Here is a 20,700-nt window from a genome sequence, read left to right on the forward strand (position 1 = left end):
GAATTAGAATAATAATAATAAACAGCACGATTACAATAGGCCTTCGCAGCACTTAGCTGCTCGGGCCTAATTAGAATAACTACGAACTTGGAATCCAGAAATACTTAACAGGGTCAGTCACTGCTTAGTTTATATTACTTTTAACCCAGAAAAGGATTTAGATCAGTCACTCTTTAGCTTATTTTATCAGAAACTGTAGTTTCACTATTTAGAAATGGAATTAGATACTTAGCAACCCTGAACAGGAGAACTTAGTTTACACACTTTAGAACAACATTAGATTAGTTTTCTTTCCTCTTTTTTCTTTCCTTTGGTTTGTTAATTTTTTTGTATTTCCTTTTAACTCATCTAAAGCTCTGTGAATTCCCTTGATGCTGAAAATGTGCTATATAAATAAAATTACCTTACCTCACTGAATATGTAAGAGAACTACTTGAGAATAACTATGTGGCTCTGCTGTTCTCAAAGTGTTAAAAGGAAGAATTAAAGATCATTAAAGGACCGAATTAAACCAACACAACAGCTTTTCATTACTGAGGAAATACACAGAAACAGGCCAGAAAAATGGGCTGGGAACTTCGCAGTGACTTTACAGGAACAGCTGTTGTGAAGCCTTGGCGTAAATTCAAACTGGAAGACTCTCTAGCCCCACCTGCATCATCCAGTCGGTGCGACTCGTTCATTGCCATCGACCTTTCAACGTCGGACCAAGCCACGTCACGGCCAATGACCGACCAAGCTCCCGCTGAAAAGGATCTCCATCCTTGGCGTCTTCCGCTTTCCAGCAGTACTCAACTCCGCCTCCGTCACTTCTCCGCCTCTTCTCCACCTCCGCTCTCCTGGCTCCCATCCTTCACCACCAGTGTTGGGGCCCCAGGAGATAACATTCCTAATCAGCAATGGGAATGCTCATCCGAGCTCATTGCGATGCACAGCTCCATGTCCAGCCGGGGCCCAAGCGCCAAGTAACTTCAATTCATGCATGTCAATGAACCTTTTTAATCGCCGTCTTTCTCCGTCTGAGTCTCTCCAGATTGAAATGAAACACAGATGCTTGACATGAAGTATTACAATAATTTAGGTTTGCTATGCTCAGCAGCGCCCCCCCCGGGACAAGAAGTGGAACAGAAAAGTCACTGGGTTTGTCATTAGTTGGTTATTTTCTGATAAGTCACTAAATACAGCAACAAAGTTTTTAAGGAACCAGTTCTTCATGCCCCTCAGCACGTAGCCACGCCCCCACTGCGTAGCCACGCCCCACTGTGTAGCCACACCCACCTTTCTGGATTTATCCAGGGTTAGATTAAGCTGTCAGCTGCACCTCAGAGCCAGAACTGCTGCAGAACAGAAACATCCAACCAGACAGATTTGTTTAGAAGAATTTATTTTGTACAGTAAAACAATTTATGTCAGACTTTCTGAAGACAAACAATAAATTTACAGACGCAGAACGTTGTGAAGCCTGAGGCCGACCCAGAGATGAGCGTCAGCATGGAGTATCTTAGAGAGATGATGAAACTCAGGCAGCATGTAGCCGCCGCTGCTGGAGGTCAATAAACTCTGAGCAGGGTGCGTTCAAGAACACTCAGACAAAAACTATCACAGGTTTTCATTGACAACTGGTTGAAAAAAAGGCATTTTTGACTGAAATCATCGTATATACGTCTGAAAACATGCCGCATGTTTATCAGTTGGCCCCTGGGGGGCAGAGTTAGAGGGTGATAAGCTCTGTGGGGCTTTTGAACGCACCCTTCTCTTGTTCAGGCCTGGGTCGGGGTGCGCTTGTTTTCCATTACTTAGGAGGCCTGTAGGCGATTTTTCTGCTCTTCAGCACCGTCCATCGGTGTCGCTTCATGTAGTAGACCAGAGGGATGAGGATGGCAGAGCCCATCAGCAGCTGGAGGGACAAACATCGGGAACGTTATGGTAAAACATTGGGAACGCTACGATAACACCTGGACTTGTGCTCATTTTCTTTCTCTGGACAGAAGAACTTTGGTTCTACAGCCTTTAGATCAGTGGCCCCCAATGTTTCCGTTTTATGTATTATTTGAGTTTGGGGGATCTTTTATTTTGAAAATCCTTTAACCGGATTCTCTGTTACTTGCGCGCCAACACTGAGCCCACAAGCAGCAAAATGAGTAAGAATCGGATCAGATGTCTTTGGAAAGTTTCTTTGCAAAGGGGAAAAGGCCCAGAGAAGAGACAGGAGGATGGATTTATCCCGGACCGGTAGGTGAGTCAAACATTACAAGCCGCTCTGCGTAACATGTGGCGACCGGCTGCTAATGAGGCAATGAAGCTTCAAACTGCTTCACCACGTAGAGACCAAGCAGGCTGTGGATATAAGCAACACTTCGGGTGTCACTGTCTCCTTCACTCTCAGATGGGACCGTCTCGTTGCAGAGAAACAAGCTCAGGGTTCCCGTTAGTCATTATCGTGAGTTAAAATTTTCACGAAAGTAAAATGCTCGTTTTTGTGGCGCTTCTGTATCTTATTTTGAAGGGATATGTAAACGTTACCATAGCGACCAGAGTCAGAGCGTTTGGGCAGTGGTCGAGAGGAGATGAGTAGAGCTGTGAGTCTTAAGTCTGGTTTAGACGGCAAGATTTAAGGATTGTCACCGATCGACAACCCAGGTTGTTATACAGAGACAAGCAAAAATTTAATTTTTTGCTTTTCGGTGCCATGTATTATTCTGAGAGACTTTTTACTGGTAGAGTCATATATATATATATATATACATACATACATACATACATACATACATACATACATACATATATATATGTATGTATATATGAAAAAATAAGATGAAACTATTTAATCTATCAAGGTGGACATTTTCCTTCGACTCGAAGGATAAATCATATTCATGGAATATGATTTATCCTATTTTATGAATACGATAAATTAATAGAATTCATATCAAAAATTGTTGATATTTGCTCTATGAACAAATATCAACAATTTGTGCATCAAGTAAACACTTAGCACGCTACAGGTAAATGGTATCATTTAGTTTGGCTAAGAATAATTATTGCACTGTCAATGAATGACGTCTAATAGACGTTCTATAGTAACCAGAGGAACAGAAACGCCTTCATGAGCTCAGAGGTTCACACTGATAAATAAAGAGGATGGACGCTCCCTGCTGAAACACTCCTGCCGTCTTCCATGTTCTTTCAGCAAACAGTTTGGACAGAGATGTTTTTGGTTTCACCACCATTTACCTGCTGTTATACCTGACATTCAAACTATTCTTAAAAGATGATCTTTTAGTCTGCAGCTCATGTGACCAAACCAGCCGAGGAGATGAAAAGTTAAAACTTAAGTCAAATTTCTAAGTTTTAATATTTGAACTCATTGTTAAAATGTTAACATTACTTAACTAGAGGTAATGTTAGCTAATGTTACCTCTAACTAACTAGAGGTTTTGCACGAGTTGCACTTGTTAGGTAACCCCAAGATCACTGGGTCTTCTTAAAAGATAGAGTGACGTTTCTTAAAAATGTAGCGAGTTTTCAGCAAAGTCAAGCTGACAGAAATGATCCAAAGAATTTAAAATTTGCCACAGTTTCAGCAGGTTGGCCATCGAGTGAAACTGGAATCACTTCCAGGTCTTGTTCATGTCATTTAATTAGCTCTACTTCCTTAAGAAAATGAAAAAGTATGTTCTTTTGTGAGGGACTTTATCTTTTACTGTTCCAGTAATACCAGAATTAATAATACATAATAAAGACGTTGTGGTATTCTGATTTAGTAACGTAATTAGATTAGTTGTGTTACCACCCCCACGCCACTAGAGGCAGTAGCAGGCCCGAAAAGATGTGACTAAGGAGCAGATGTAGAAGTACACAGAAAGCTGCGGAATTTGTTAAAAGCTGTGAGCTGCGCTGAAGGAAATGAAAAAGAGAAGTTTAAATACATGCTGAGGCAGAAACTCCTTCCTAAAGGTGAAAATATAAATTTTAAAAGAAAATAAAGATGGGAGACGAAAGATATAGGAAATAGCGCCCCCTTCACTTCCGGAGTGCAATGGTCCCATTTCCAAATAAGGTCTGAGACTGTCAGTGGTCCGTCCCGCCCCTTCCTGTTTGCCACAGCGAGGTGGACTTGTATCAGACCGGTCTCTGTTGCTATGGATACGGTTGCTTTTGCATCACCTGCCCCAAACTAACAAACTGCTGCAGTTATTTCACTGGACATGTTGCTTTCTGTAAATACATTAACTCCTAATTAAAAAAGAACCTTAAAAAGATCATACTAAATTGATTAAATTGGAGAATTTATACTCTAAGTGAAGATTATTTTTAAATAATCTTTGAAATCGCTCAAACTTAGATTTAATTTTGTCTTTTAAAGTATTTAGCAATGTTCTGTTTCTAATGTTAGCAAAAAGTTTGTGGTGTTGATCCAGGTGGAATAGTCTGATGATCTACCTGAGATTATTATAAGCCACAATGAGGCTGAAGCTCCGCCCTAAGCCCCGCCCCCTGCCTACCTTCAGGCCCATGCGTTTGCGCTGGTCGTGCTCCGGCTCGGCCGCCCACCTCAGGAAGGTGCAAACATCTTTGGCCACCTGGCTCATGGTGGCCGGGGTTCCTGCAACCAGACACAGCCAATCAGATGCGGCCTCCTGCGGCACGGCGACCAATCGGGCGCCACCTACCGTCTTCGTACTCCAGGATCTCGTTGTAGATGGGCGGCGCCATGCCGATGGCCTGGCCGGGGAAGTAGGGGTTGTAGTAGAGCCCTTCTCTCACCGAGACGCCGGCAGGCGGCTCGCAGTAACCCGTCAGCAGGCTGAAGATGTAGTCCTCTCCACCGTGCCTGTAGGGGGCGCCGCACAAACAGCCGGCATGTCCATCAGCGCTGCAGCTAGCCATTAGCTTAGCAATCAATTATTCTGATGATTAATCAGATTAAAAAATATTGGCACTTTCTGCAGATTCTTCATTTCATCACTTAAGCCAATTTTATACAATATTAGAAAAATTACTGCAACCAATTAAATGGTTAATCTGATTAATAACAGGGATGCTGTGAATTAATCAGCTTGATTAAAAAATGGAGCGTTAATTCCAATCAGATTTAACAGATCATTTCTCATGTCTTTAATTCTTCTGTATTTATCATTATATCATTAACAGCTCAGTGTTGCTTCATGTGTGAACGTCTGAACAACGAGGCTACAACAGTGACATCATTTCAGGGTTCAGAGTCCGAACAGGAGCCTGAGAGACCACAAAATAAACCCCACTGTTAAAAAATAAAAATGAATGCAGGACTAAAATGTCCCAATAAACTTCAAAAAATCGATTCCTTTTTTAAAAATAAACATTTTATTGCCAACATGAGGCCTTTCAGCTGGACTGAACATCAACACAGCAGAGCTGATCGTGATTGATTATCTGGTTGATGACTGGATACAGAAGGTGATTAATGGGAGAAGATTTTACAGAAATGGAACCAAGTGAAGCTAAAAGCGAACCAGAGGAGATCAGGTGGAGCAGATCGACAGACTGGAGCTGTAATTATGCTAAATATGTTTCTATTTTGTAGTTTTGGCTTCATTCCTGAAAGTTTCAGCTGATCGTCCAGTTAATCGATTCCTGAATTAGCAGCGCTGGAGGAAGTACCTGGCGTTGACGATGTAGCTGAGGTCGGGGGGCAGCGCCCCGTTGTTGGCGGCCCGGGCGGCCTCAGGGTTCGGGTACGGCTTGGGGAAATAGTCCGAAAGCTTTCCTGGCCTGGTGAACATCTCGCCGCTCTCATCAGGGCCGTCCACCACCTCCACCTGCACAGCAAATGGAGCTACATCAGCCGGCGCTGCCCCCTGGTGGCGGGAGGAGCCGGCTGCTGCTGCGGCCTCACCTCTTCGGCGATGGTCTTGACCTCGTCCTCGGTGTGCGACACGCCCACCAGGTTCCTGAAGGCCAGGTACTCCATGCTGTGGCAGGCTGAGCACACCTGCTTATACACCTGGTAACCACGGCGAATGCTGCAGCCAATCAGAAACACTCAGGATGAGAGCAGAAGCAGCAGGCTCTGTCCTGGTCAAACGTTGTTGCTGCTCTTTCAACTCACTCAAAACTCGCAGAGAGTTTTCTGGTTTCAAAAGACTATTTTCTTTACTTATAAAAACAAAAGAAATTTTGTCCGAGTTGACTTCATATAAAAAATTGAAGCATAAATGTTAATTTTGTGGTAGAAAAACTGTTTCACTCCTTCACCAAACAATCAGCTCAACCACAGCAGGAGGCTGACTGACAGCAGGTCTGAGTAACAGCAGATCTACCATTAGCATTAGCATTAGCATCACCTTGGCTCTGTAACATTAAATCTATTCATCTAATTCTTAGTGGGCTCCAACAAACATAAAAATAAACCAACAAACCTTCACATGGTTCAGAAAGTGCAATTATCAATAATAAATATCATGTAAAATAAATAAAGCATAGAACTAGATTGAATAGATTTGCACTTATAGATCAGGAATATTAACGCTGATATCTGATCTACAATATTTTATCAATATCAGATATTAATATCAGAGTGGCGCATCTTGGTATTTTTTTAATGACAGAGGCAACAAATATAACGTCTGATTATTTTAGTTATCAATTAATCTATTGATTATTCTGGATATGCTGATTTTTCACTTAGGCATTTTTATACAATATTACAAATATTTGCTGACTGTTTTTAGATAAAGAGTTTAATATTTAAAAAAGCAAAGGAGATTTAAAACCAACGTGAAACAGATTTACACAAAAGGTTTTTTTATCTTCAATGCAAAATGTTTATATTCTGTTCAGTTTTGGTTTAATTTCTGCTCCGACTGTTGGTTTTATATAAATAACGATCAATCGACCAATCAATCGGTTGCTGACTCGCCTGGCGTGGTCCAGGGAGGACAGCGGCCCGGCGTGGCTCCAGGGGTACGATGGGGGGTGGAGCTCCAGCTCAGACGCCTTCACCGATTGGTGGAGCATCAGAGCGAGCCCCGCGCCGCCGCCGGCAACCACGCCCAGCGTCGTCAAGGCAACCTTCTTCTTACCCGACAGACTGGCGAAAGACATGTTGGCCTGAAGAGAGAAAAATAACAGATTCATTCACACACACACACACACACACACACACACACACACACACACACACACACGTTTTATTTTCAGAAACGAGGAAAACTACGACCTAATTTGTTGTCCTATAATTATAATCACAGTAGAAATGATTAAAATATCAGCCAATGAAACTTTTTACCAACAGCCGTAATAAACTTGATTATTTTCGAGTTATGATAGATTTTCTTCTGTTTAAATGAGGATATTGAAACTTGATCTGAACTCGATGAGAATTAAACACGTTTATCTTTCAAAGTGACTACAGGTGATATTTGTCGCAACAAGCTGCCATAATAATGCAGCTTCAGACTGAAGAGATTTTAAATACAGACAGAATACATTCAGATTTTAGCCGTTTTTCAGTTTATTACGGAACAATTACATTCAATTTCCACTGCAAAATATCCTAGAAGGACCAGCAATATTTTGTATTTATTTTTCTTATCAGGCCACTTTGTTTTTTGTTGTTAAGTTTTATATTCTTCTTCACTGTAAAACATAAAAGCAGTGATGGTGGGTCTGCAGTTGTGTCTCTGAACAGGTTTTACTCGGCAGGAGGAGGATAAATAAAGATTATTTCGCTGTAAAGTTGCACCTCTGATGTAGAATAATCTGACGGCTGATTTAGGTCAATCTGTCAGGTCCAGCTTCCGTCTGGGGTCATTATGAAACTGACCTTGAGTGTTTTTATAACCGGACAGGAGGAGAGCACATGACCTCTGACCCTTACCGCAACAACCAGCCTCACCTCCACATAAACGTTAATCCCATTTCGAAGATGATTATATGACTGGTTATGACCAGGATGGATCTTTACGGCTCATAACATTAACTCTCATATCAAAATAATACATTTTTACAAACAAAAGAAAATTAAATAAACTACTTTGGTTGATGGAGTTAAGAGACACATAGATATAAAGCTCAGTAACATTCAGATCTAACAATAATAATCCCGCAGGAACCGGCTTTTTCTCCACCGGAAGTTCTTATCAGCCTTCCCAATGCTAACTCGTTAGCTCTAACACCTTAAAGCCGCTGTTTTTAAGCTCCAGCTGCATATAGTGGCCTTTATCTGAACTGAAACAAACACACCGGCAGCTTCTGCTTCTTCACGGAGCAGAAGATTTGCCTCCTGATGGGTTTATGCTTCTGTTTTTAGGAAGAATCTGTTCCAGTCCAGACCTGCATGTGCTAACAGTCCGACACGACTCTGGCTGCCTTGACTAACGGTAGGAACAGCTGCTCTACGGTATTTAGACAAAACACTACGAACACAGCCCCCATTATTTTAACTTCTGACTGACTAAACACCACAAATAAAAAGAGACAGCCCAATAAGGCAGCCTGAAATCCGAGGGAAGACAAGTGACCTTGTCTGCCACTCCGCCGCTAGCCGGTGAGCTAATGATGGTTCGCTGGGAGGACGACTGACAAACATAACTTTATAATGAAAACACTCTTTAAAACATCCGACCTTCAGAAAGGTTGATATTAGAACCGTGTATCGATCTACCTTGGAAGTCTTGAGAGGATTCCCCGTAATGAGGAGAGCTCTCCCACTCCCGGAGAGCGCCACGACCCGAAGCGCCGCCATCTTCACAGTTCTCTATGGAGGAACCAGCAAGCTGCAGCCGAGACACAAACTGAGCGCTTCCGGGCGGGTTCTTCAAAATAAAAGACAGCAGCGCGACTTGATCTGGTTGACATGATGGACGAACTCGGTTGTTTGTCAAAATAAAACCAGTTAAAGTCAGTGGAACTTGTTAGGATTGACTGTATGGAACCACATGTGGCTCTGGGCTAAAGTCATGAAAGGACTTTGGCCCAGAATGATGAAGGCCTGAAAAAAAAAAAAAAAAAAAAAAAAAAAAAGATTTTTTATGAATAAAACCTGTAGCTCTTGCAGTTATTTCTTGCTGTTTTGCTGTTTCTTCTTCATGTGACTTTTATGCTACAAAAGAGTCTTCAGTCAGTCACAGCCATCAACATCCACAACTCTGGAAAAAATTGATTGTGTAAGTTACAATGAATTTCTTTCTAGGGATAACACATTTACTAATCAGTCTTTGCGTACAATTTACAAAAAGAATAGCACTGTTGTAAATTATTTTTATAGCTACATTTAAAATACCAAACTCTGTGAACAGTTTGTGTTCAAGTTCATTTCATAAATTTTAAATATGTTTGTCGTGTGCTAGTTAGTTCCTGTCCTACATCGAAGCTAACTTTAGAAGTTTTTGTTTGAGTCCAGATTCTACAATGGAACTCCCATGAAATCATAATTAATTAATTTAAGGAGTATTTACTTTTATATGGATGGTTTAAAAAAGAAACAAAACCCCATGAATGATTTGTATTTAATTGGCATTATTAGCTCTTCCTATGGGAAAGACAAATCTATTCATCTACTATAACCTTAAACTATTTGCAGATAAATGTAAACTTAATATCTATTAACTTTATACTGTGATGGACGGTCAATTAAATGATTATTGATTACTATTACTTTGGAGATAACTAAACCGGAAATACCACGCATTATGGTGTTTAATTCAACTTTACGCAAATCTTACGAAACCTATTTATACAACTTTTTTTTTTATTTTTGTCCTCTAGTTGTTTGATATGTGATAAATAATAAATACATCATTTCAATTTTTCTTCATCTCCTGTTGTTTTTATGTTGATTTAAACTAAAAATAAAAACATTTAATCTGGTCAGTTGGCGAACTTCTAAAACCATTTGCTGTCAGAATAAGGCAGATTTAATGTGATCCCCTATAAAACAGTTATTCAGGTTGGCTGCGCTTCCACCTCAGCGCATCACTAATCCGAAACTAAGTCATGATATTGAATGAATGACAGAGTATCAACGTGAAGAATATTTATTTTAAATAGCAGAAAAAAATACAAAATTGTGTTTACCTACACATTAGACCGTCCATTTTAGGAGCCATTTGTCCATTTTCAGTTAAATATTAGAATTTAAATGGTTTAGTTTATTCTTATTTTTTGTTTATTTTCTAGTTGATTTATTATTAGAATTTTTGTTTAATTTGTTATTTAGAATAAGTTCTTTGATTAGGAATTCACTTAGTTAATTAATTTCAGTTGGGATGTGGGTCTTTCACGGTATAAACAGGTGGATCTTAGGCAGCTTGTTATGCACCTGGGTGGTCAGCAGGTTTTTACCAGCCTATAGAATCAGTCAGTCAGAAAACAGGTGCAGGAATCAGAGCAGAAGCAGAATCCAGTGAAACCTGTAACCTTTTTGCCTGAACTGTGAAATAAAACTGTCGTGTTATTGAAAGAGTGCGCTGAGTCAAACTGTATCATCGTGATTAGTTTATTCGGAATCACCAAACTCCCAGCATGGGCATCCACATAGCAATCAACGTCACCTGGACTACCTGAGCCTGACGCTCTTTTATGACGTCATCACAGGTGGCCATTTGTAGTTTTTAACCATGCGTAACATTAACACCACAAAAACAACCAAATTACTGCATTTCGACTTTTTGATCCTTTGTGCTGCGTAAACCAGAATCCACGGTGCATCAGGTGACAGTTTGAGTTGGATTCACGTTTTGTTTTGGTCACTTTTGAGTTTTTGAATTTAAGTTTTGGGACAAATAGTCTCTACAACATTATTAAAAAGGAAAATGTTCATCCATTTCTGCGCATTAATGTGAACAGGAGGAATATTTAATTGGAGTGTTTTACCCGTTTTCTCCACAAGATGGTAGCATAGTGCCATAAAATCACCGATTGAAATTAGTTTTTAAAGGATTTTTGTTTTTTGCTTAAAACCAACAATAATCAGACTTTATATTCATAATTCTACAGGCAGCAATAATTTCCGTCCATCTGTTTGCAAAGCTAGACACCGATATAATGTTTAACAATAAAACCATCCAGACTTAGAAGAAGGAACGAATCCCTCCATGATGTGAACCGGCTGAAACATTTCATCATTTGAAACAGAAGAGAAGCAGAGTGACGGAAACAGGCTGTGGATTTTTAACATGCTTTGAATAAAGCAGCAGCTTTAAAAACGTTTTCATCAGCCTCATTCACTGTTTACATCATTTCCTCTGAAGCTGTGAGGACGAAAAGAGAGAAAAGGAAAAACGCAGAAATTAACAGACTGCTTTATTACTCTGATTTCCAGAAAAGGAACCAAAAATCTCTAAAAGCCATCAGATGGACCAAAAAGCTACAGAAAGACTTCAGCTAAAGGAGAAATCTTTGTTTTTCTACCTGCTTTAGATGAAACTCTGTTTAATCTAGAATCACATTTATTTTCCCTCTTGTTCCATAAAATGTCATGGTTCAAGTTGCATCTGGATCCAGAATGAGAGAAGATCTCAATTGTAATCCATATAATAGATGAATATGAAGGAATGAAGTGAAACAAGAACTAAATGTGAAGATGAACAGATTTCTGTTTGTGGAAATAATCAAAACTGGATCCGGACAGGAAAACGCTTCATGTCTAAAGTTTGAATGTTTCTCCACCGTCACGTTTTCTGATCTGGTTGTCAGGAATCAGTTTTTAGCTCAAACGATTTTAATTCAAGTTCATGAACAAAATCAATAACTACATTTGATCAATATCTAGATTTTCAGTTTCCTGAGTCACTGAAGTGCAGAGAAAAGAAGAAACGTCTGAAAATACAGAAACAAACATCAAGAAATTCAAATGCATTTTTACATTCAGTATAATTTTGCATGAAACTTCTGCAGAAGCTGCAAACATTTGTTATATATTTGTTTCATATTTAATGAGGAATTTCTCCAACTTTCTGAAGCTGAGAAAAGCAGCTCAGATTTACACAGATTCAGATTCTCTCATGAAATGGAGCTGGAAGATATTTAACAAAATGTCCAGAGTAGAAATAAAAGATATGAATATGAAATTTAATATTCATAACTTTTACCACCATCTGGACCAGGAACTGACCCAAACATGTCGTTATGTCTGTGGCGCCATAGGGGGAAACATTGCTGCCAGGGCTGCCACCTTTCAGAAATCAAACAAAGGGACGTCGTCCTTCTCTGACGGGGCGTCCGCTGCACTGACAGACAGTATTTATGGCAGGTTTTTGTTTTTAAAAAGTGATCCAACCGTTCATGCATAGAGGTTGGTAAGAATACCCCAAAACTGTACTCCAATCAGAGTAGTATACTTTAAACACGTTTAATTAAGCAAGTGTAAAAAGTATTTGGTAACTAATCATAACACCTGATTTAATATTCAAAATGTGTCCTCAGACACCTAAAAGTATAAAAGTTATGTGAACATTCTGGTATTTTAAATAATATTGCCACAATAATTTATAGAAATAAGGAGTTAGGTTTGGAGGCTGATTCTGGACCAGATTTACCACGAGGGCCAGGAGAGTCAGTGTTTTTGAAACAAAAAAATCAGAGCAATATTTCATCATTTGATATATTAAATGAGCCAAAGAGCCACTTGTGTCTCCAGAGATCCAGGCTGCAGATCCCTGCAGATGGAAAGTCTGATCCTATACAGCAGCTAAAAGTGCAGCACTAGAACATTTAATTCATTGTTAAAGTAAAACTGTGAAGGTTAAAAAAATCCACCACTGAGTTTTAACATAAGACATTTATTTATTATAACTTCTTTGGTCCCCCATTAGCCCCCGTCTAGAACCGCCCCTGGGCTGCAGGTCTGTGTCTGACATTACTTATACATTAAATGACCACTGAACCATGAATTCATAAAATATATCAGCATTTCAAAATAAAACATACAGAAAGCATTAAACCTTTTAAAGTAGGAAATATTTATGCATTTACTGTTGATCTATTTGTTCTTTAAATGATCATTTGTATTATTTTGGCTGATATTTGGCTATTATTAAGAGCGTCGGTCCGTAGCGTTCTGGGGTCCTTCAGCTCCCACCAAGAGAATTTAGCTGACCTTAATATTTCCTGTTTTATTTTGGTCATTATTGTTATAATTAGTGCTGATATGTTTGTAGTGTTGCCACCCGACCCTTAAAATACGGAATCGTCCCGAATTGAAGCGATACGACGCGATTTGTTCCGTATTTCTATAAATGTCTGATAGACTCGCCTAACACACATATCAACACTAATTGTTGATATGTGTAAAATACTTTTTACACTTGCTTAATTAAATGTGTTTAAGGTATGCTACCTCTATGCATGAACGGTTACTCTATGGATCACTTTTTAAAAACAGAAAACACCACCATAAAATATTATGTATCAGTGCAGCGGACGTCCCGCCGCGGTTGGCGTCTCTTTTTTTTGATTTCTGAAAGGTGGGAACTCTGGTCTGACCGTTTCCCCAGAGAGCATTCATGAGGTCAGGACTGGGTTTGTTACTGCAGCTGAATTTAAGCATCACAACTTAACATGTCTGCACATTTTTACCATCAAACATTTTTTATTGCTGCAGAGTTGTTTATTTTCCAAAGTACTGAGTTTTATCAGACATGTCTGTTCCTGCCAAGTCAGTGGAAAGCAAACAGGTTTTGATTTTAAAATGTTTTATTGATAATTTAACAAACCATTATTACAGTCATTGAGCATTAAAAGTAATTTCCACCATTTTTAAGAAAAACATGACAGTCAGTCACTTCTGCACTTCTAACATAAAGAAACAAGAAAATAAATGTTTTTGCAGTTTTCCATAAACAGATTTATAAACAAACAATAAAATCCAGAATTATTAAAGCAAAACCACAAAACCCTCAGAAAGGAAACGTTTCTGTCGATCACAGGCGCTTTAAAAAACAGCCTCGTTTTACACCTCAGTGTTTAGGTTGTCTAACGTATGGAGCTCCTTCAGTGCCAAACTGATGCAACAAAATGTCTTTTAAGTGAAACAGTCTGCAGGCAGTCATACTTCCTTAAACTTTGGTTTCTTGCTGCACTTGTTTTGTCTTCGCTCCAGTGAACTGAGGGATTTGCAGCAGAACCTGGACGGGTCCAGTTTGGTGTCTGCAGTGTTAGGGTTAGGGTGATGAACCGCAGATGTTTTAGCTTCAGACTGATCGCTGCTCAGACTGGGTTCAGCAGAAATCCTCACTGGGACGACTTTCAGCAGCAGAGCTGAAGCAGGGCAGCAGGCGCTCTGACTCCGGCACCGTGAACGTGTGGATGCTGGTTCTGGTTTCCGGCTCCATGAAGGACAGCGTCTTGTTGTCGCAGTCCAGATGGACCCGGATCTTGGTGAGGTTTTTCTGGACCTGGAGGGTGACCAAAGCATTGGATCCGCAGTCTGCCGTGTATTTGCAGTTGCAGAAGGCGACCTTGCCGGTCAGACCTGGCAGGCCCAAACATGTAGTGAGGGTCTGGCAGAGTCCCCTGTGAGACGGAGCTTTAACTCCCATCTTCGGGAGAGCTTTGAACACGTTCCAGGGGAGGTGGGGGACATTGAGTCTGAGTGGACCATGTTCCGCTCCTCCATTGCCAAGGCAGCTTTTCAGAGCTGTGGCCATGAGGTTGTTGGTGTTTGTCATGGCAGCAACCCTCGAACCCGTTGGTGGACACCTTCGGTGAGGGATGCTGTCAGGCTGAAGAAGGAGTCCCATCAGGCCTTTTTGGCCTGTGGGACTCCAGAAGCAGCCGATGGGTACCGGCGGGCGAAGCGGCAACCGGCTCGGGTGGCCGCTGAGGCAAAAACTCAGGCATGGGAGGAGTTTGGAGATGCCATGGAGAAAGACTTCCTACGGCTTCGAGGTGATTCTGGTCCACCATCCGGCGTCTCAGGAGGGGGAAGCAGTGCAGCACCAACACTGTTTATAGTGGGGATGGTCTGCTGCTGACCTCGACTCGGGACGTTGTGGGCGGAATACTTCAAAGACCTCCTCAATCCCACCAATATGGCTTCTGTTGAGGAAGCTGAGCCTGGGGACTCTGGGTCGGGCTCTCCAATCTCTGGGGACGAGGTCGCCGAGGCGGTTAGGAAGCTCCTCGGTGGCAGGGCCCCAGGGTGGCAGGGCCCCCAGGGTGGCAGGGCCCCAAGGTGGCAGGGCCCCGGGGTGGCAGGGCCCCGGGGTGGCAGGGCCTCAGGATGGCAGGGCCCCAGGGTGGCAGGGCCCCAGGGTGGCAGGGCCCCAAGGTGGCAGGGCCTCAGGATGGCAGGGCCCCTGGGTGGCAGAGCCCCTGGGTGGCAGGGCCCCAGGGTGGCAGGGCCCCGGGGTGGCAGGGCCTCAGGATGGCAGGGCCCCTGGGTGGCAGAGCCCCTGGGTGGCAGGGCCCCAGGGTGGCAGGGCCTCAGGATGGCAGGGCCCCTGGGTGGCAGGGCCCCTGGGTGGCAGGGCCCCTGGGTGGCAGGGCCCTGGGGTGGATGAGATCCACCCCGAGTTCCTTAAGTCTCTGGATGTTGCAAGGTTGTGTTGGTTGACGCGACTGCAATATCGCATGTGTTGGGAAGACTTCTGGATCTAAGCTGGCAGCAGTCGCCTCAGAGTGTCCGATCAGAACAACTATTAGCTTTATGTGGATGCGGAATAGATCAGGAAGAGTCCAGTTCAATTTTTACTCTTTATATATCTTTACCAGAATGTACCTGAAGCAGGTATATATGTAAATGTGTGTGTGGTTTTGTAAACAAACAGAATAATACAAGCCAGTTCAAACCACAGTTACAACGGAAACATAAAAATAAAGCAAAGCTTTAAATACACTATACAGCTAAATAAATTGGCACATTACCTCTCTAACAGAAACATAATAGCATGAATGATAACAAAAAACTTACAGGTTTATGAACTGTAAGTTTTTCAGCTGCTTCTTTGCGCTTTTTTTTTCTCTCTGTGGGGTTACCGAGCTGCACACCTGAGTTGCGTTCAGGGTGCATAGGAAATCTCCTACACAACCATACCCTTTTCTACAGCATGGACATTGGGGGCAGTTCCCCTGGATCGGCAGACTGGGGTGGAGGTCCCTCTGTTCAGAAGGGGGACTGGAGGGTGGGCTCCAATTACAGGGGGGTCACACTCTTAAGCCTCCCTGGTAAGGTCTATTCAGCGGTCCTGGAGAGGAGGGTCCGTCTGATAGTCGAACCTCGGATTCAGGAAGAGCAGTGTGGTTCTGGTTCTGGTCGTGGTACACTGGACCAGCTCTACACCCTCAGCAGGGTCCTGGAGGGTTCTGGGAGTTCGCCCAACCGGTCTACATGTGTTTTGTGGACTTGGAGAAGGTGTTCGACCGTGTCCCTAGGGGGGCCTTGTGGGGAGTTCTCCGGGACTATGGGGTACCGGGCCCTTTGATACGGGCTGTCAGGTCCCCTGTATGACCGGTGTCAGAGTCTGGTCCGCATTGCCGGCAGTAAGTCGGGTTTGTTTCCGGTGAGAGTTGGACTCCGCCAAGGCTGCCCTTTGTCACCGATTCTGTACTTTCATGGACAGAATCTCTGACCAGCCGAGGTGTTGAGGGGATCCGTTTTGGTGGCCTTAGGATCACATCTCTGCTTTTTGTGGATGATGTGGTCCTATTGGCTTGATCAGGTCGTGATCTGCAGCTCTCGCTGGAGCGGTTCGCGGCTGAGTGTGAAGCGGCCAGGATGAGGCTCAGTGCCTCCAAATCCGAGGCCATGGTCTTGAACCAGAAAAGGGTAGACTGCCTTCTCCGGGTCAGGGGGGTCGTCCTGCCTCAAGTGGAGGAGTTTAAGTGTCTGGGGATCTTGTTCACAAATGAGGGAAGAAGGGAGCGGGAGATCGACAGGCGGATTGGTGCAGCGTCTGCAGTGAAGCGGGCGCTGGACCGGTCCATCGTGGTGAAGAGAGAGCTGATTCAAAAAGCGAAGCTCTCGATTTACCGGTCGATCTACGTTCCTACCCTCATCTATGGTCATGAGCTTTGGGTCATGACCGAAAGAACGAGATCACGGATACAAGCGACCGAAACGGGTTTCCTCTGCAGGGTGGCTGGGCTCTCCCTTAGAGAGAGAAGCTCGGGCATCCAGGAGGGACTCAGAGTAGAGCTGCTGCTCCTCCACGTCGAGAGGAGCCAGTTGAGGCTCGGCCATCTGGTCAGGATGCCTCCTGGACGCCTCCCTGGTGAGGAGTTCAGGTCCCACCGGGAGGAGGGGAGACCCAGGACACGCTGAGGGACGATGTCTCTCTGCTGGCCTGGGAACGGTTTGGGGTTCCTGGAGGAGCTGGAAGAGGCTGGAGAGGGAAGACTGGGCCTCCCTTCTTAGGCTGCTGACCCTGCAACCCGACCCCGGATAAGAGGAAGAAAATGGATGGATGCATGGATAGATTCATAATTAATACAAATTCAGCATTTCATTTATAATGTTGCAGATAAAACAAGTCCATAAATCATCTAAAATATGTTTTGAGAACAAATATTTTCAATAAACAAATGAAGTCGGTGTATTTTTGGAGGAAATGGTGCAAAAGAAAACCCTCCAAATTCTGAGACGTGTTTCTCTTTGGTCAGTGAAAAGAAGATTTATGAAATAAACAAATTTAATAAATAAAAAAAAATGTATAAAATAAATGTATTTATTAAAGAAACAGACTTACTATCTGCTGCTGTTTTCTCATCTCAGGTTAACATCCCTCCAAGGTCGCCTGAAGGTCAGTAAATCTTCCTGGATACTTTCAGATTCCTCCGTTTCCTCTCCTAGAGCTTTGCTGTGTGAGACTGTGACCTCTGACCTCTCCTCCTTTTGCGCTCCACATGACCACATCTCTCCAACACTGGAAAGGCGGCCGAGTGGAAACGTGGAGGCGCAGGAACCCGAGAGAGACAGACTCCGACTCAGACCAGGAGGAAACGCTCCGAGTCGTTTCTGTGCTGCTGATCCGACTGGAGCTGCAGGACGGAACATTTTCTGCTTCTACTTTCATTCACGTTTAGTTTTGGACAACAAGGTTTTTCTTCTTTTCTTTAAAACTAAAGGATTGTGCAGCATTCCCTGCAGAGAGGCAGAAACTCCCAGTGAAAAACTACAAAACCAGGAAAATTAGTTTGACAATGAAGACAAAACTTTTCTGTCTCTAAATTCAGTCGCTGGTTTCAGTGTGTGTGTGTGTGTGTCTATGTGTGTGTGTGTGTGTCTGTGTGTGTGTGTGTGTGTGTGTGTGTGTGTGTGTGTGCGTTTGTTTGTAATACCTTGTGGGGATGATTTTCCTGACATATACTACGTTGTGGGGACCAATTTCTCCTCGTGGGGACCGGAGCCTGGTCCCCACGAGGGGAAACCCTGTTTTTGGGTCAGGGGTCAGAGTTAGGGCTAAGGTATGAATTGAGTTTTGGTTGGTTAGGGTTAGGAAAAGGGTAAAGGTCAGGTTTAGGCTGTAGAAATGAATGGAAGTCAATGGAAAGTCCCCACAAAGATAGCCAGACAAATGTGTGTGTGTGTGTGTCTATGTGTGTGTGTGTGTGTCTGTGTGTGTGTGTGTCTGTGTGTGTGTGTGTCTATGTGTGTGTGTGTGTGTGTGTGTGTGTGTGTGTGTCTATGTGTGTGTGTGTGTGTGTCTGTGTGTGTGTGTGTGTGTGTGTGTGTGTGTGTGTGTGTGTGTGTTGGACTGAGGAGGAAAAATGACTCCATGTTTCATTTTTTTAAACCTGAAATAAAATCTTTGTTTCTGTGAGGTATTATTATATATCAATCTAATTGTGATTATATTATTAATCATAATAATGTCATTCTAAGCGAGTATCTGATCTCAGTAAAGTTTCTGTGTTTCAATTCAAGCAGCTTTTCACCACAAACTTCCTGCAGTCAGTCGGTCATATAAAGTCATATTTTCACCATATTTTTGTTTTTCTTGCGGTTCGGTCAGCTTTTAGTTTCTTCCATCTCTGCCGCCCAGTAAAACAGAAACTCCTCGTATCTCTCAGTCAGTCATGTTCATGTTTTCCTGTCATTTCTCCTCTTGTCCTTCATCACCTTCCCGGCTCTGTGAGCCTTTCAGCAGCTTCCTGTCAGATCCTTCTGCTCCTCCACTCAAAGCTTTTGCTTCTTTTCTTGCTGTCAGTTGAAACTTTAGTTCTGTAATATTTAATCTTCAAACAAATCAGAAAAATGATGAGAGAAAAGCAACAGCAGACTGAAGTCAGAATGTGATGCAGCTCCTCAGAGAACCAAAGCAAACATCACTAAAGTGTTTTAAAGTGAAATAATCTGCAAAAATCAGTGTTTTACTAAAATAAACCATGTTTTCACTCCACAAGTTAAAGCTTTGCTTCAAAAGTGTTAAATTGTCTAAATGGATCTTAAAAGATGAAAAATCTGAACAATGTGGAACTAATCTGCTTTAAAAGTCAGGAGGAAATGAATAATTTGTGCAGCTGAGAGCAGAGCGCAAAGAAAACATGAAAACCCAAACCTGCTGCTACGCTTCAGCTAAAAGAAACTTCAAAATTAATTTAAAATAAACATAAAACTTCCTCTGATCCTGTCGTTCTGAAGAGTCGTCATTCCTGATGCTCAGTTTGTGATTCATGGTTTTATTTCATGTTTTCATTTTCTTGCTTGAAGTTATGGATGCATTAATAATTCATTTCAGCCGTCCACAAACTGACAGTCGATTCTTTTCAATCTGATTTTTCTTCACAGCTCCACCCTGACGCTGTTTCACTCAAACGGTTTTTACTTTATGAAAATCCAAATAAAACCTAGAACCAGACGAGCTAGCAGAGACGTTAGCATCCTAAAGCTAAAGGGATGTTTGTTTCTGGGAGGTCAGAGGTCATTCTGGTTGGACACAGAAGCCGCTGAACTCTGTGTTTATACAAATGTCTGAAACGTGAGCCTGCAGATTTATTTCTGAGGCTTTTGCTGCTGAGCTTCAGATCATCTCGGATCTCGCAGCAATTAGACGTGGAAACTTCCCGGCTTTCCTTCGTATCTGATGATCTCACAATAACAAGCCAGCAAATTGGATTTTAGAGACCGAGGAGGAGAATCAGAGCTGCCACTCATATGGCAAAGTTCAAATGTTTCTGGAAAGTTTTACAGAAACATTCTTAGATGAACTCCAAGAAATAACATTTATGGATTATTAAGGATCTGCTGAATGCTTCTGTTATTAGCAGAAACATCCCAACTATCACTAAAGTCCAAATCCTGCAGCAGTTTGTAAAATTCCCTGTCAGGTGACAGGAAGTCCCAACAGCTGACCTTCTGAGGTGCGTTCAGGATCAACTCGTACATGGAAGCGTATGTTCATCAAAACACCTCTGATATGATTTAATGTTTTTATTTTCTTCCACTTTCTGTTTTGACCTGAATGTCCCAGAGATGTCGTTCCACAGAAAGTCATTCTCAGTTATTTTATTTAAGAATCCCTAAATACAGAAACAATCTAGGTTTTTTTTCTGTCAGGTAAATGTTTAAGTCGCTAGCAGAAATCTTCCGTATGCTAACAAGCTGCTAATACATGCTAGCTAGGTAGCTAGCTAGGTAGCGTTCTGCGCCGAATCTGGGTGACTTTCAGTTGGGTTGACGGTGAGAAACTGTACAGTTTTGGTTGTCTGAAAAAAATCAACTTGTTTTGTTCCTCCATGTTGTGATAAAAGTCTTAGACTTTGTCAGAATATGAGGGA

The 20,700-nt window shown here is 42.3% G+C and overlaps 1 protein-coding gene across 1 annotated transcript; it reads right to left on the reverse strand.

Annotated features, from left to right (window-relative positions):
* Positions 1–1,367: 1,367 nt before the first annotated feature.
* cyc1 (cytochrome c-1) lies at positions 1,368–8,806 on the reverse strand. The gene is made up of 7 exons (XM_014976981.2): positions 8,648–8,806; positions 6,902–7,092; positions 5,879–6,005; positions 5,644–5,801; positions 4,674–4,834; positions 4,506–4,606; positions 1,368–1,897 (listed from the first exon to the last, which is right to left on the reverse strand). The coding sequence occupies exons 1-7, from the start codon at positions 8,726–8,728 to the stop codon at positions 1,793–1,795; spliced, it is 924 nt and encodes a 307-aa protein (XP_014832467.1). The 5' UTR covers positions 8,729–8,806; the 3' UTR covers positions 1,368–1,792.
* Between the last annotated feature and the right edge of the window lie 11,894 nt (positions 8,807–20,700).

This window comes from Poecilia mexicana, unplaced genomic scaffold (assembly GCF_051168715.1).
Source record: "Poecilia mexicana isolate PSO_F unplaced genomic scaffold, ASM5116871v1 scaffold_5, whole genome shotgun sequence".
NCBI lineage: Eukaryota > Metazoa > Chordata > Actinopteri > Cyprinodontiformes > Poeciliidae > Poecilia > Poecilia mexicana.